The sequence below is a fragment of the Molossus molossus genome, unplaced genomic scaffold, assembly GCF_014108415.1.
Source record: "Molossus molossus isolate mMolMol1 unplaced genomic scaffold, mMolMol1.p scaffold_m16_p_3, whole genome shotgun sequence".
NCBI lineage: Eukaryota > Metazoa > Chordata > Mammalia > Chiroptera > Molossidae > Molossus > Molossus molossus.
Window position 1 is genome coordinate 8,881,830 of NW_023425366.1, and position 17,617 is coordinate 8,899,446.

The window sequence follows — 17,617 nt, forward strand, 5'->3', positions numbered from 1 at the left end:
GAATGATGTGAAGAAGTTTCCATTGTTTGCAATCACAGTCCTTTGGGGGATGACTCTTTTAGTGGTATAAATAGTCACACTCTTGCTCCACATTCCAGCTCAGATGGAGACAGACGTAGGCAGCTGTCGGGCACAGCTCAAGGAGCTGAGTACAGCTGTGCTGCACAGCTGGGCATGGTTTCTCTCTGGTCCCGTTGTGTCCAGGTGTCTTTCTCTCTTCTGTTCTTGGAATCACAACTTTCTTTCCCTTTCTTTGTGTCTGTCCCGTTACACTGGGGTAATGCATGGGCTGTTCTCGTACAGTTGACACCTTTGGCAAAGTGGCCTGTGAATACTATCTGGCTGAGACCAGAAGCTTCTCCCGGGCACCTGAAACTCCTGAACAGACAGGAAATAGATCACAAGGAGACGGGAATTTAGACAGGAGTCAGGCAGTGGCGTTAGTAGTGTGGGGACTGGATGACCTTGACGATCTTGCCCAGTTTTGAACTTTTATTACGAGGTGTAAGTTTTGAGAGAGTTCCTCTTGAGCTAACATTAACCGCGTTGGCCAGCATTAGGAGGTTATACCCCAGTTTCATCAAAGTCCTAGAGTTTTACTAGAAACGGGGGCGAGAGAGGAAAGATGAGAGGGAGAGGGAGCGAGAGGACAGATAGATTGAAATTGAAAGAGGAGATTCAGTCGATAGATTGAAATTGAAAGAGGAGATTCAGTCCTAACGATGCTAAGGAGTTAGGTGGGTCCTCTCTTTCTAGGTCATTGGTTTTTAAAAACATCTGAGGAGCATCTCCTGGGGTGTTCCCTTCAGAACTGCATTTCTTCATGGTTCTTCCTCCGTCTCGTTGCCCCAGTGACCACAGTGGCATTGGACTGTGGCAGGGGCATCCCAGGACCGCCTCTCCTCCTCCTAAAAGTTAGGGCCAGCTGGTGGGGGGAGGGGCCAGGTGCGAGGCCAGGAAGGGTAGAGGCATGGGGTTGCATTGTCTGTAGAGAATTTCAAAACAATAATGAAATTACAAGTTGGTCTGCTTTTTATTATCACCATGCAAGGGCAAATCTGAACAGTGTGACAAAATGCTCCTCTCCATGGGGTGGGCAGTTCCCACTTTGTCCCCCACTCCCCCAGTGGCCACGACATTTTGGTAGAGGGAGCCTTAGTTCCTTAGGAAATAGAAGAGGAATAGACCCCTCTCTCCACCACAGTCCTCTTAGAGGTCTAATAGCCTTTTCTTTCTTTTCTTCATGTGTGTGTGTGTCTAGGCAAGGAAACAGTTACTGTTCTTCCAGGAGCCTCTTACTTCTCCAGCGATGAGTCATTTGCGATGATTAGAGGGTATGTAATAAGGGAGCCGCGCACGGTTGGCCATGCGGAGCGGGCTGAGTCATCAGCTGAGTGTGTCAGCACGGCTCTGAGCACAGACACCTTCCCAGCCAGGAAACTGTCTTGGGCTTGTTTGGCGGCACCAAGATGTGACATTATTCCCATAGAACGTCGGGAATTGGAACAGCCAGCCTGCTGTTATTAAAAGAGCCCCCAAATGGAATTTACATCTGTGTGCCAACTATCGTGAAGTTGACATTTTTAAAAAAGTTCTTTCTGAGGATCCTAACATTTCCTGTAAACTTTGTGTTCATTTTCTAGCTAGGGCTTGCCTTCAAATCAAGCCAATTCTCCCTCACTGAAGGAAACAAACTCACTGTGTACACCTGTTTTAATTTGTTTTTTGGAAGCAATCTAAGCTATACTTTTCAAAAAGAACTCTTAATGGTTATTTCTCCGCATCAGCTTGAGCTGATATATCTGGAAATCAGGTGTTGGGTAGGAGAAAGCCAATGTACTTTGGAGAATACAGAACTGTTTATTCTAATTGCTGGCAAGTGCAAGCAAAGGGGCCATAAAGCTGATACGGTTTGCCTTTCAACCCCTCCTTTCTGGTTTTCTGCAGAGGACACGTCAACCTGACCATGCTGGGAGCAATGCAGGTTTCCAAATATGGTGACCTGGCCAACTGGATGATACCTGTAAGTAGACGTTTTTTTTCTTTTGAATTATGCTTGAGTTCGAATACTTATTTTTGAAACATTAAGAAAAATCGCTCTTTGCCGCATCTATTGCGAGGATGAAGACCATTCTCAGCAATCAGACTGTGGACATCCCGGACAATGTCGACATCCCCCTGAAGGGCCGCACAGTTATTGTGAAGGGCCCCAGAGGCACCTGCGGAGGGACTTCAGTCACATCAGTGTAGAACTCTGTCTCCTCGGAAAGACAAAGAAGAGGCTCCGGGTTGACAGGTGGTGGGAAAGGAACTGGCCGCCGTTCGCACTGTCTGCAGCCCTGTGCAGAGCATGACCAAGGGCGTCCCCTGGGCTCCGTTACAAGATGAGGTCTGTGTCCGCTCACTTCCCCACCAGCGTCGTCGTTCAGGAGAATGGTTCTCGTTGAAATCAGAAAGTTCTTGGGCGAAAAATACATCCGCAGAGTTCGGATGAGGTCAGGTGTTGCTTGTTCAGTATCTCAAGCCCAGGAAGATGAGTTGATTCTTGAAGGAAATGACATTGAACTTGTATCAAATGCAGCTGCTTTGATTCAACAAGCCACGCCAGTTAAAAACAAGGATATCAGAAAATTTGGGGATGGTATATGTGTTTCTGAAAAAGGAACAGTTCAGCAGGCTGATGAATAAGATCTAAGTTGTCCAAACACCAAGATGCCGAATCATTTTCATACTTACTTGCGATATTTTAAAGATACAATAAAAGCCTCGTATTAAAAAAAAAAGAAAAATCTTGTCACGTTGCTATGAGAGTACATTATAGTTATTTTCAAAATAAAGAAATATTCTAATGTGTTTTCTTTTTTTATTTATTTTTTATTTTTTTATCCTCACCCGAGGATATTTTTCCATTTTTTGTACAGATAGGGTGGGAGGGAGAGAGAAGAAGGGAGAGAGAGAGAGAAACATCGACGTGAAGGGACACATCGAGTGGCTGCCACCCGCACGACCAACCAGGGCTGGGGACAAACTGCAAACGAAGTACGCACCCTTAGCGGGAACCGAACCCGGGTCTCTCCGGACCGCAGGCCGACGCTCTAACCGCTGAGCCAAACCGGCCAGGGCTAATGTGTTTTCTTATTTGAATCAAATTTTAATTAAGCAAACACTGAGAAATATTCAGCTTCGCCAGTTTGTTTTATGTAGTTGGGACTAAAAATAGGCACAATCGGGACCAAAGCGGAATTTTCCATGAAGAAACAGAGGTAGGGAAGATTTTGAAAAATGGTATAATTATATATCTGATAAAAGTAAGAAATACAAATGTTTATCATAAGTAAGTTTTTATAACTAGAAAGAACAGTGGACAAATTTATAAATTTTATGTTAATCCTTTTATTATTCGCAGTGAGTGATGAAAATCCTTTCTTGATCGGTCACCTGACCCCATAAGTAATCAATCATATTGTCATCTATTATGGAAAACAAAGCCTGTGATGTTCAGACATGCTTGTAAAATGCGAACGGTTTTCATTTACCAATGACCTAAATGAGGGAAGAAACCTACTAGAATTAGCTTTGGAGAAGGGACAGTAATGAGTTGATTTAGGAGTGTGGTTCATTCTATTCCGGTTGTTGCTTTCTGATATGTGTATGGAAACCGTGGTGAATACAGGTCCATGATTAGGAGCTTATTTTGGCTGGTACCTCAGGTTACTCTTCTAATGTGTGCGTTTAAGGATTCTTGTGTGTTTCTCTGTAGCACCAGCTAAAAAGAATTTGGTTTAGTAACTGACGCTTGTGTTCTATGATTTCACAGATTTTTTGGAAATCTCTTAGATTTTAATAATTATAATGTGTAATTAGGTTTGAGAACCAGTGTATTCAAGAATGATCATAATCCATATTTACAATGTAAGGGGAAATGTGATTGCCCCATCAATAGTAGGAACCCTTAGCAAATTATTGATTATATTGCTATTTTAGTTTTAAAATGTTTGTCTTTCTATAGCTGTGGTCATAAGAGGCTTTTAGAGGCTTCAAAGAATCAGGGAGGGCCTCTTGAGCATCATACAGTGACGATTGACAAGTATTTAGGGAAACACTTGTTTGCTTAGGAAATCAGAATGTATTTCTATTTTCAAATTTTAGAGGAGGAGCATTTGAAATTAACCCCTGGGTTTTAGCCCTGACTCTACCAGTGATCAAGGTGTGACCTTGAACACGTCACTGAAGCTCTTTGGGTGGAATCCTCATCTATAAAGCAGGGTTTGAGGCTAGATAATTTCAGGGGTCCCGGCTGGTTCTTGTCTATCGTTGCTTAGTAGTTAAGAGCAAGAGCCTGTTAGTGAGACAGACCGACCTGCGTTAAAACCCTTTTTTTTGTCACTTGCTAGCTGTGTGACCTGAAGCAGTTGCCTGTGTTTACTCATCTATAAAATGGGAATGATACAGTAGTACCTACTTTATAAGAATGTATAAAGGAATCAGTGAAAAAATGCATACAAAATACATATCAAAGTTTGAACATAGCACATGCTTAATAAGTGGGTTGTTGTTATTTGATAAATTTAGAGGAAGTGTTGGGGACCCCTGGCAGAGGAGGGAATAATAGCATTGTTACTGTGAACAGAAGCAATAGAGTTTTAAACCTGTCTATTTTGTTGAACAGTTAATTAATTTTGAAATCAGTTCACACAGTGGTCCTGGGTATGGGGCAGAAACATATCTAATACATTTTGCCTTCAGGGAACTTGGGCATCTTCAAAAAGTTAGTGTACGATTTGTTTTTATTGTGGTTTAGCAGACAGTGAGGCTGGGAGCTCTCATAGTAACAGTACGTGTTTTGTTTTTTTGTTTTGTTTTGGTTTGTTTTTTTATCCTCACCCGAGGACATTTTCCATTTTTTGTTCAGATAGAGTGGGAGGGAGAGAGAGAGGGAGAGAAACATTGACGCAAAAGGGACACATCAAGTGGCTGCCACCCACACGACCAACCAGGGCCAGGGACAAACTGCAACCAAGGTACGTGCCCTTAGCAGGAACCGAACCCGGGGACAAACCGCAACTGAGGTACGTTCCCTTAGCAGGAACCGAACCCAGGTCTCTCTGGACCGCAGGCCGACACTCTAACCGCTGAGCCAAACCGGCCAGGGTATAACAGTACATATTTTATAGTTGTCACGTGTAGAAAAGATTTTATTATGTGTATCATAATTTTATAGATCCTGTGAGATTCCTGCGAATGATTAAAACATCAGTGTTTATTCCTCTATACTTTTCTTAATACAGTCTTGCACTAATGAGTTTCCAAAGAACTAGACCTACTGTGGTGGCAGTCAGGAACTCTGGAGTTCTGAAGGAACATTGAGAAAAATTAAGCATAAAAAGTATCCTTGTGTCTGGGCCCCCTCTTTTGGTAACGGAAGCTGATAGTGTCATTTCTCTTTTCTTTGATAACTTTTATGCGTTTATTTGAGCCACACTGATGGCATGCCGAGAAGCAAGATCTTAAATGCTCCCTGTATTGTCGTTTCTGACGAGCATTTCCTCTGTTCTTTTAGTAGCTGGTAATTATTTCTTGGTCTCTTTATATGTGGTGACTGTGTATTTTTGGATGCAAGATATAAGAATCCAAGACCATGACCCTTAGTTTGTAAAATCTGATTTGAATATCAGCTCTACCCCTTATAAGTAATACAATCTGGAGTGTATATGTTTTTGTTAGGATTAAGTAAGAAAAAAAGGAAAAGTGAACACTTAAAAGCATTCCATAAAGAACAGCTATTATTTTCATCTTTGTCAATGCTCTGTTGCTTAACAATAAAGAGGGAATATTTGCCTTAAAATACATTGATTTAACAAGATGATATTTACAGTAACTAGTACAGCCTACTTATCCTAAGTGCATGTTCAAGTGCCCACAATTAAACTCCTTGAGGACGGATTTTCTGCTTTTAATTGGCTATGGATAAAGGTACAGTTTCACCTCCTTACATAGTTGCAATGAGCAGTCTATTTGTCCTAGAGATTTATAAAATTTAGATATATTTTTATTGCAAGATCTGGCCATCAAGACGCTGCAAAGTTCAGCTTATTATATCATTTTTCATTTACTTTTATCTTCTTACTGAGTTTAATAATCTTTCGGTGGCTGCAAAGCCCAAGCCTTTCTGCATCGGTGGCATCCCCATTAATCATTACGATGCCAGATGCGTTACGTTTTAAGGCAGGCAAATGGTGGAGATACTCTGTCTTATTCTTTACTAGCTGCTTAGTATGCAGCATTGGTCCCATGGACACAGATCTTTGAAAATTCTGCCCTGAGCATCTGAAGAGAGAAAATTTAACAAAACAGCACTTGGCTCCTTTGAGTTCCCTGATTATCGTGTTGATGGTAAAACCCAGGCAAGTTAGGAAAATGTAGAAAGATGTGCAATCATAGAATCTACATTCAGAACTGCTCTGGCTTTCCTGATGCCTATTTTTGAAAAACAGCTGCCATGGATTATTGACTTGTAAAGGGAAGCAGATGTGTATGATCAGCTTTGGGAGCTGCTTATTGAAAGAATGCAGCTGCAGCCCACAGGACAGGGCTGCTGTCTATGCACCAAGCAGCAGCCAAGAGCCCCTCTCTCCATGTAGGGAGAACTGAAATGAGGGATTCTTAAGGCAAAGGAGAATAGGATGTTCTGGTATTTGTTTTTTCTTTACATTTTTAAATTTCTTTGTGCATTTTGAAAGAATACACATTGATGTCATACTCATGTATGTGTATGAGTGCACAAAATTGATATGGTCTTTTAGATATGATGTCTGTTTTAGAAAAAGAAGCTGACCTTCTCTTCTTCTTACTTGTACAATTGAGAAGATTTGTGTCCAAGATTCAATCTAATGGTTTTGTTGCATTAACTGTAGCCTAAATATTAAGTCCACAGGTACAGACACAGAAACATAAAGATTATGGGATTGATAAAAAAGATATAAACATACAGATGTATATAGTTTTAACATTATTGGTGCCTGTTCATTTGGTACTGATTCTCAGGAAACGACAAACCATGGGTAAGGAAAAGGACAGGTAGAAAATATGTATTTGATGATATAATGCTTGTATAAATTATTCAGTGATGGTTTTACTGTATCAGTATAATGCAGGAGAAAGTGCACAGAGCTTTGGAATTAGACCTGTGTTTATATGCTGGTTCTGTTGCTTATTGGTGGTGTGGCCAATTATTTCATCTTAGTATACTCATTTGTCAAATGATAATATTTAACTCATATGCTTGTTCTGTGGATTAAATTAGTTCGTTCATTCAACAAATGTTTATTAGGCATATATTAAAGGCCATGCACTGTTCTAGCTTTTTGAAGATGAAGCATTTAACAAAACATGAAATTCTTTACATTTATGAAGCTAATAGCTAACAGGGGTCAGCAAATATGGCCATGTGCCGAATCTAGCCCACTGCCTGTTTTATGTTTTTTTAATATTTTTTCTTTATTGACTTTAGAAAAAGAGGAAGGGAGAGGGAGAGAGAGACAGAAACATCGATGAGAGAACATTGATTGGCCGCCACTGGGGATTTGGCCCACAACCTGGGCATGTGCCCTGCCTGGGAATCAAACCGGCCACCTCTTGGTGCATGGGTTGATACTCAACCACTGAGCCACACCAGCTGGGCCCACTGCCTGTTTTTGTTTAATACAGTTTTATTGGAAAACAGCCACATTTACATATTACCCATAGCTATTTTTTGTGCTACAACAGCAAAGTTGAGTAATTGCAACAGAGACTGTATGATGTGCAAAACCTAAAATATTTACCATTTAACTCTTTACAGAAAAGTTTGCCAACTTCTGCCATAGATCATTGATTTGAAACCTTTCTTATTTTCAAATATAAGCTTGTAATGCTACAGATTTCTCTGTAAGCACGTATTAGTGGCATCCCACACATTTTTACATGTTGTGTTTTCATTTTCATTCTCCTCCAAAAATTTTCTAATTTTCCCTTATGAGTTTTTTATGACCTATTTGTTATTTAGAAGTACATCATTTAATTTCCAAATATTTGGTGATTTTCCACAAAACTCTGTGTTAATTTTTAGTTTAATTCTCTTGAGGTCAGAGGATGTACTTTATATGATTTTCATTCTTTTAAATTTGAGATTTATTTACGGATCAGGATATAGCCTATCTTAGTGACCGTTCCGTCTGTACTGGAAAAGAATGGGCATTCTGCTCTTGTTGGGTAGAGTGTTCCATAACTAAACCTGGTCAAGGGGGTAGATAGTGTTGTTCAAGTCTACTTTGTGCTATCAGTTTTTGAGAGAGGACTGTTGTAATTTCCAGCAGTAATTGTGCATTTTGTCTATTTTTCCTTTCAGTTGTATCACTTTTTGCTTCATATATTTTTGAGCTCTGTTACTAGTTGCATTAGTACACATTTAAGATTATTATGTTTTCTTAACAATTTGACCTCTTTTTTATTGTTTCTGTCTTTATCTGGTAATATTTTTTTCTTTCTTCTTTCTTTCTTTCTTTTTTTTTTAAGAGAAAGTTTATTTAGAAAGTCAGAGGTAGAAGAAGTGAACCATAGAAAAACTGGTCTCAGGAAACAAGTTACAGAGGAAAAAGGAGGACCCTTGAGCTTAGGAGAAAGAGAGAGAGGCAAGGAAGATGTTCCCGGGGGAAGAGGGTTGGCAAAGGTGTGGGAGATTCCATTGAGAGAACCGTGACTATTTCTTACTCGGAGTATACTGTCTGATATTAATATGGTTATTCAGCATGGTATGTCTTTTTCTATTATTCTACCTATGGCCTATCTGCATGTTTATATTAAAGTGAGTTTTTTTAATTATTATATTTTAATTAATAATGCTAGACTGACATACCTCAAAGGGAAGGGAGGGTCGGGGTTGTAATCTCTGACCTTTAATTGCAGGCTTAGACCATTTACATTTAATGTAATTATCAATATGGTTGGGTTTAATTCTATCAGCATATGATTTTTTTCTCACCAGTTGTCCAGGTTTTTTTTCTTTGATTGTTTCTCTACTTTTTTTTGTTTTTATTTAGTTAGTTATTTTTTAACTTATCTTCATTGTTGAATGTACTGCAGATGTTCCTCATTTTTCCCCTATTGACAACCTCCTCCCCACTCCCGCCCCCCTTCTGCCTTTCCCCACCGGTTGTCTGTGTCCATTGGTTATGCATATATACATATAAGTTCTTTGGTTATTTCTTCTCACCCTGACCCTCCCTTCCCTTTGAGGTTTGTCAGTCTAGCAGCCAATTTGTACTTCTTAATCCCTTCACCTTTTTCACCCATTCCCCCAACCCCCTCCCATCTGGCAACCAACAAAATGTTCTCTGTATCTATGAGAAAGTTTCTGTTCTGCTTGTTCATTTTGTTTGTAGATTCCATTGTCGATAAATATGTATTCATTGCCATTTTGTTTGTTCATATTTTTTATCTTTTTCTTCAAAAAGTCCCTTCAACATTTCATATAATAATGATTTGGTGCTGATGAACTCCTTTAGCTTTTTCTAGTCTGGGAAACTCTTTATATGGTCATCGATTCTAAATGACAGCTTTGCAGGATAGAGTAATGTTGGTTGTAGGTTCTTGCTTTTCATCACTCTGAATATTTCTTGCCACTCCCTTCTAGCTTGCAAAGTTTCTTTTGAGAAATCAGCTGAGTTGACAGTCTTATGGGAACTCCCTTGTAGGTAACTAACTGCTTTTCTCTTGCTGCTTTTAAGATTCTCTCTCTGTCTTGAACCTTTTGTATTTTGATGATGATGTGTCTTGGTGTGGGCCTCTTGGGGTTCATGTTGTTTGGGACTCTCTGTGCTTCCTGGATGTGTATGTCTGTTTCCTTCACCAAGTTAGGGAAGTTTTCTGCCATTATTGTTTCATATAGGTTTTTGATTTCTTGTTCTTTCTCTTCTCCTTCTGGCACCACCAAGATGCGAATGTTGGCACGCTTGAAGTTGTCCCAGAGGCTCCTTACACTATCCTCATTTTTTTGGATTCTTTTTTCTTTTTGCTGTTCTGATTGGGTGTTTTTTCTTCCTTATATTCCAAATCGATGTTTTGCTTCTTGGCTTTATGTACTCTACCACTGAATCTGTGTAAATTATTCTTTTTTTTAATCCTCACCCGAGGGTATTTTTTTCAGATAGTGTGGGAGGAAGAGAGAGAGAGAGAAACATTGATGTGAAAGGGACATATCGAGTGGTTGCCACCTGCACGACCCAACCAGGGCCTGGGACAAACTACAACCAAGGTACGTGCCCTTAGCGGGAACCGAACCCGGGTCTCTCCGGACCGCAGGCCGACACTCTAACCGCTGAGCCAAACTGGCCAGGGCTTTAATTGAATTTAATGGGGTGGCACGGGTTAATAAAATTATATAGGTTTCAGGTGTAGAGTTCTATAATACATTATCTGTATATTATATTGTGTGTTTACCACCCAAGTCCAGTCTCCTTCTATCACCATTTATCCCTCCTTTACCCTCTTCTACCCCTCCCCTCTAGCCATCACCATATTGTTGATGTTGTTCGTGTCCATTGAGTTCTGGATGTTTTTTGCCTAATACTTCATACTGGGTCTTTTCAGGCCTTGAATAATCTATTCTCATATATTCACACATCAGTACTGTGCCAGAGACTTGAGGTGAACCCTTTGCAAATCTTCTGAGTGGTCACCTCCCCCCACCCCCCCTTGCCCTGTAGCAGCCTCCTTTCTGACCTTTTGCTCTGGTCTTGCTGAACCCAGTAAGCCTGTTGGGGTCCACCCGGGTTCCCTACTTGCACTGCAGCCTGCAGACCCCCAGGAGGAAGTAGGCTGGGGCAGCGGTAGGCCCACGGCACTGGCTTCCTTCCCTGAGATCGTGGTCCTGCGTGCCTGTCGTAGAGGCTCTGAGAGTGACTTTTTCTTAGGTTTTGTCCGATTTGCTGTTTGATACCGTTAATAATATTTTTGAACATATGTCATTATACATTTCTTGGATGATTTTTTATAGTGTATAAATTTCTACAAGTAAAATGTCTTGGTCAATTCTGTAGAGTTTTTTGATACATATTGAATTACTGTCCAGAAAGATTATCTTAAGTCACACACAGTTTCCATTCTATTACTGACACTGGTATCAGCTTCTATTCTGTTATATTAGAGCAGGTCCTTGAATAATGTTGTTTTGTTATAATGTTGATGAGATGCTTTAGGAACTTAACTTATGTTTATATCAATTAGCCTCTGGCAAAACTGGTTTCATTATATGTTATTTTGCTTAAAATTGCAAAACCGATAATGATAAGTGAAGATTTACTGATTCTATTCTGCTGTTTCTTGAAAACCTACCATCTGGAACTGTTTAAAGAGCAGGCGGTGCCTTGTTCTTCTGGAGGGGCAGTTAATCCTCTTCTCTTTTGTTTTGGAAACCATCTGGGGGCTCTCATTGTTATCATCTCTTATCAAATGCCGTCCCAGTGATGCTATCTCTGGTCACGTGGTCACGTGAAGAGTCAGCATTGGTGGTGACTTTTCTCGTGTTCACGGATGTGTCTTGAGAGACCAGCTGTAACAAGCATGTGTGTGATTGTGTTTTCCGTATCCAGCACGTGGAACAAGCTCTACATGTGGAATGAAATCAAAGCACAGCTATTTTTATCTCAAGTGGAGCCTTTAACGTTATGCAGTCAGGGAAGCTTCCCCTCTGCGTGGCGTTTCAGCTCATTCCTAGATCATAACGGTCACTGGGTCACTTTAATTCACAAACTCAGCCTCGATGCAGGAATGAAAGGGTCAGTGCAAAGGAGTGGACATGCTCCCCAGCTGTGGTCGGCAGGGCACCCCCATTAGTGGGAGGTGGTGCGGAGTGCTTTCACATTTTCTCTTCACTCACTGCCTCCCCCAACTCACAAAATTCAGGAGAGTGGAAAGGTGAGCAGATAGGGCGGGAAAGTTCTTCCGTGGCAGGTGGCTGGTCATGATATAAGCTGGCTCCAAGCTTCCCGGTCCTTTCAGACATTTAAAGCCGATTCCTTTCTGTGTGGGGGGTGAGGTGGGGGTGGGGAGGGTGTCTTTGGAGACCCCTTCTAGGCCCCTTGTGCTGTATCTGCCCTGATGGTCAGTGGCTGGATGCTTCCCATCAGCCCCTGGTTTTCCTGCGGTCCACTCCATACATAGATTCTCACTCATGAGGCCCTGTCTTCCTTCCGGGGCATCCTGTTGAGAAAATGTGAAAGCATCTTTAGTCTGGCCCGCTCCCACATAGTCCACGGCTGGGGCACACTCACACATTTCTTGTCCCATTGTCAATGGTAGCGTGTAACTTCCTCACAGCAGTCACGCCAGGTAGGAGACAGGCAAGCCATGCGCCAGCTACACCGGCCTCTGCTCCTGAGGCAGGATGTCCTGGAGATGTCGTTCAGGCTCCGGGAGTTGTCCGCTGAGTGAGGAGGATGAGATCACAGCACGTTTTCCTCCAGAGTCCTTCATACAGTTCTCTGCTGTGGCTCATACTGGGTACTCCTTGACCTTGCCAAGGCTCCAAGACTCTTGGAACTTGTTTTTGACACCCCCCAAATTCTGCTTCAGAGCATGCTGGTATTTGAACATCAGTCAAAATCAAGATGAAAAATTTCCAATCTGACGTCTGGTTGCTGCCACGTTGGCTTGGGGCCTGCTGTTTCTGCTACATTTCTCCCTTGGGAGCCCCCGTGCGGCTCGGCCTCCGTGCATGCAGGAGCGCCTCTGTCTGTGGCCCCTGAACATCAGCGCCCCCCGCAGCCTGTTCTGTTTCCCTGCTGCTTTAGACGAAGGGGCCGTGGAGGAACCCAGCCAAGCCCGCTCCTTCTCCTGGGGAGGAACAGCTGCACGGGCCGGAGGATGGACCTTCCCTGCCTGGGCCAGCTGCAGGCTCCCTGAACGCGCACAGATTTCCGAGAGCAGGGGATGGGCCTTCTTTAATAGCCACTTAACACACAGGACTACATTTTAAAAAAGGGCAGCTGAGTGAAATTTATGAATTTAGGGTTGTTATTAGAAACACACGCCGTTTATTACTCTTTTTTCTGTGATTTTGTTTTTAATGATCTTAAGCCTTATGATCACATAATTTACAATTTTAGGTTGATGATTTATTCTTCTCTACTTGATCCTTCTAGTGAGCTGGCTAAAGCACCATCGCCAATAACACACCTATATAGTGATTCTGCAGTTGTCTGACTTAGAGAATTCACCAAGTTCGCTACTACATCTTGTCACGCTGAATTGTAAAAGCATCTGACCTTATAGACCATCTATAAAATATGAGAAGTGTTAACTATTCTTTATTTGGTGTTATACATAAACCACACTAAAACGCCTTTCGTTTAGTAAAACAGTGTAGATACAGGGGATTTAAGTTAAACTGGCATAGTTAGGGCCCAAAAGAAAAAACGGGCACGGCCAGCTGACCCAGCGCTTCCTTTCAGCAGGGTAGTGGACACCAGCGGAACCCCAGCAGGGCTTGCTGGTCTAAGATACAGTCAAGGAATTTCCTCGTTGCTTAAACATATTGATACAACCAGTTATGCAGGTCTAAATGTAAAACCGATCTCCTCACAGGTTTCGAGATGCCACTCGCCATCTCTGTGAAAAGCTGACCCTTGGGGTCAAGTCCGAGCATACTTTTAGAAAGGAAAACAGTGAAGCACTCGCCGAACCAAAGCTACCATCAAAGTAGGAAAGCTGACCGTCTCCATTCAACCACAGCCGACCCTATTTAAGCCAGGACTGCCCCAAAGAAAGGTTCTATCAGCCATTCATGATGTGAATTCTGGTGTGTGAGGTCAATTTAAATATGGTACGCATAGGAAGTCACGAGACACTTTTAATAAATAAGGCAGTGGCCAACTACTACTCATTCATAGCTGTTTTGAGATAAGCTATCAAGTCTGCCCTCTCTGCACCCTCCTTAATGCCGCTGAAGGTTATTTCTCTGCCAGGGGTGTACTTCTTGGGATTCTGCAAGTACGCCGTCAGTGCAGCCTCTCCCCAGGTGATGCCTTTGTTCCTGTCGGCCTCCCTGTAAGAAAATCCAGGGGTGACCTGTCTTTACCCACGCAGACCACGGAGATTTGGTCCAGTCTTGTGCTTGCCCCCTTTTCCACAGTATGGCACCTGGCACACTGAGCAAACATCTTCTCGCCCTTCTCAATGTCACCCATTGCTAGACCACTCTTTAGTCGCGTGTGACACCGAGACTCCCGCCCGCAAGGCGGACGTCCCGCGCACTCCTGTTTGTTACTCTTCCCTTGGATACTCTATTTGGTCATCCCAAAACAATTTTATTTATGAGTAGCTGGAAATCACTACATCGAAAACTAATCCTTAGTTTTATTATTTACATCCAATATTTTTCAGACTAAAATAATATTTATAAACTAGCATATTTGATATGTTAATTTTATAAGGAAAATGTCTCTTACTTGGAGGATTCTGTTGACGATTAAAAGCGACGATTAAGGTTTAAAAGCTACAGCTAAATAATAAATCGAATATTTTTACAAAGAGGGAACTAGCAGCTATTAAGCATATGCTACTGGCCTTGTCCTGTGCTATTTACTTGTATATTTATTGTCACTTAATCCTTATAGAACACTGTGACTTCAATATAAACCATCCCCATGATTATAGATGAAGAGACCCAGGCCAAGAGGGCCAACTAGTCAAGTTCACTTATGTACTAGTTATAAAGGGGAATTTGATCACATTCTCTTTTGCTCTATGCACTTTGCATTCTGTCACAAGGTTCCTTTGGGGGCTAAGTAATTTGCTTTCATGATGGAAGCAAAACTACCTGCAAAATAAATATCTTTACCGCATTTCTGTCAACTTGATAAATGAATTCTTGTTTCCTTGTGTGGAGAAAGCCTTTTGCAATTGGAAGGACACATGCTATCTACATGATGCTAATGAAGATGGGGGTGGGGGTGGCTCCGGGTGACCATGTGCATGTTCTTCTGCATTTTATCATTTTTATTTTATTTTTTAAACTATTGGTGTGAGAAAGACACATAGATTGGCTGCCTCCCCCATGACCCCGACCAGGCCAGAATCGAACCTGCAACCCGGGTACGTGCCCTTTGACTGGGAATCGAACCCAAGAGCTGACACTCTAACTGCTGAGCCAAACCAGCCAGGGCTATTGTACAATTTTTTTTTTTATCCTCACCTGAGGACATTTTCTCATTTTTTGTTCAGATAGAGTGGGAGGGAGAGAGAGGAAGAGAAAGAGAGAAACATTGACGTGAAAGGGACACATCGAGTGGCTGCCACCCGCACGACCCAACCAGGGCTGGGGACAAACTGCAACCGAGGCATGTGTTCTTAGTGGGAACCGAACCCAGTTCTCTCTGGACTGTAGGCCTATGCTCTAACCGCTGAGCCAAACCGGCTAGGACCGTTTTATAATTTTTTTAAGCTCTCAAATTCTAAAGTCTCCACTGCCTAATCAGAGATAATTAACATAATCTTGTGTATGAAGTATTGTAACCATTTAATTTTTTTAATCTACCAATAGAAGAGTTCTTTGGAAGAGTTCAGATCCTTTACTAGAATTTTTACATAATTAGCTTTCAATACATCTTAAAAGGAAAACAGCGAAATGTAACTGTAGAAATGTGGGAATCATTGCAAAGGGAAATGCTAAAAAGAAGTTAAAAAAAAAAAGATTAAAATTGAGCTCAGAAAGAAACAATAGCAAATTCATTAGCAAGTCAGCTCTCTCAGCCTCGGTACCCACAAATGTCATTCTTTGGTAGCAAAGGGATATGAGAATTTGAAATAGGCCTTTCTTTTTGCAACATCTCAACTCTCAGTGATCTTAAAGAGATTTTTGTCCTTTGATAGCTGTCGGAGTCTGTTTTTGCTCTGGAGGAAAGAAATATTTTTCTCCTTGCTGTGCTTCATATTGTTACCAGGGAAATCAGTGGGTCTAATTTCTCTGACACTAGTGGGGGTCGGGTTCTTGGGGCATCACTGGAATGAGCATTTCCGGGGGTCCCCAGAGAGAATGAGATGTGGTGAAAGGTTTGATTTGCCTGGAGTTATATTCCTTGGATTCCAAAGTCCCAGTTCCCTTAACCCAGCCCTGGAAGACATGCAGCTGGGGTTTCAGTCGAGCTAGAAACAGGGCCAGTGTCCAGGGTGTCCGTTCCATGGTGGAGCAGGGTCTGGCAGAGCATCAGATATTAGGCTAGATTCAGTCCACATCAGTCCATTGTGTGGAGTCCATATGGGCAAATGTAGGGGAACATTCCCCACTGCAACCAGAGTCCCAAGAGAACAGGTGAACCCAGAGGCAAAGGAGGGAACTTTCTTTGTTTGGAAGTTTAAACATTCAGATTTTGCACCCTTGCAGTGGCCATGCCCATTCTGGCCACTGACTTGTTCCCAGGTGTGACTGCCAAGCATCTTCCCAGGTCACCCAGACCCTTCCCCCAGTGATCTGCGGGGAGTAGACCTGGAAGCTGTTAGCTACAGCTTCCTGGCAAAGCTGTATAGATGGCATGCCTGTATTATCTCGTCTTCCCTTTATTTCTTTCCTTTTAAATCAGTGGTGGGGAACCTTTTTTTCTGCCAAGGGCATTTGGATATTTATAACATCATTTGCGGGCTACTACAGAATTATCAGCTTAAAAATTAGCCTGCTATATTTGGTCAAACATTCAATTAACTTCACCCCTAAATGTGACAGTTGGAACTGCCTCTCTTTGGTAGGCATGTGATGTTAGCTGGTATTGATTAAGGCCCATGGGCCAGATGTTCCCCACCCCTGTGTTAAATAATAACCAGAATATGATGTGTTTGTGAACAGCTGCTTAGCTCTACGAACTTGATTCCCCGGAACTCAGATATATCCAAACCAGAAATGGAAGGAAGGTGATCTAGACCCTGATTGATTCTGCGCTGTGGTGTCACATGGCTCCCAGCACATTCTCTCCGTCTCCACAGGGGTTAGAACAAACTTCTTCGCATAGAATGGGCATTTGGTCATTGTTTTGTTTTTATTTTTTGTAATAAATCCATCAGTCAATCTCTCTATTTTCTCTTCCCTTCCTTACCCATCATCCCTTCTGTTCTCTCCCTTTGCAGAGAGAATGAGCTCTGGCTGCGTTTGATGTTTTCTGTAACTAACCCTTTGGCTAGTGATGTGTTTGCAGGACGATAGCAGTCCCTTCTCATTAAACAACCCACTTAAAAGGAGGGGAGGAAACATTCAAAATGATAGATGAGGTCTCCGAGAAATCCACTATTAGTAATCTCATAAAGAATGGTGCTGCTGGTGTGACTTAGCAGGGAATGAAGGCAAAGCGCTTAAGACAGTGTGACCCTGCGGTGAGAGGCTAATGAATCTCCAAGACTCGATGTTGTGAAACTGACTTTGTCATTTCCAGTTGATGAAATCTTCACTTCTTACTTTACTCCTTTATTTTAGAGAGACTTTTCAAAGATTTTTTTATTGACCGATTTTAGAGAGAGATTATCCAAACTTAGCTAAGTGCTAATTTATAAATATAATGTTGGATGGAAAGTCAGACAACTCACCATGTTACAGTTG

General features: G+C 42.0%; 1 protein-coding gene and 1 pseudogene across 2 annotated transcripts in view; one reads left to right on the forward strand and one right to left on the reverse strand.

Moving 5' to 3' along the window:
- The window catches only part of OXCT1 (3-oxoacid CoA-transferase 1), a 136,201-nt gene that overhangs the window by 73,330 nt on the left and 45,254 nt on the right, over positions 1 to 17,617 (forward strand). For both annotated transcript variants that reach the window (XM_036279337.1, XM_036279338.1), the window contains 2 exons: positions 1,262 to 1,334; positions 1,948 to 2,023. In XM_036279337.1, coding sequence (XP_036135230.1) covers positions 1,262 to 1,334; positions 1,948 to 2,023 — 149 coding nt within the window. The remainder of the gene's footprint in view (positions 1 to 1,261; positions 1,335 to 1,947; positions 2,024 to 17,617) is intronic.
- On the reverse strand, positions 13,912 to 14,222 carry LOC118641784 (annotated as a pseudogene).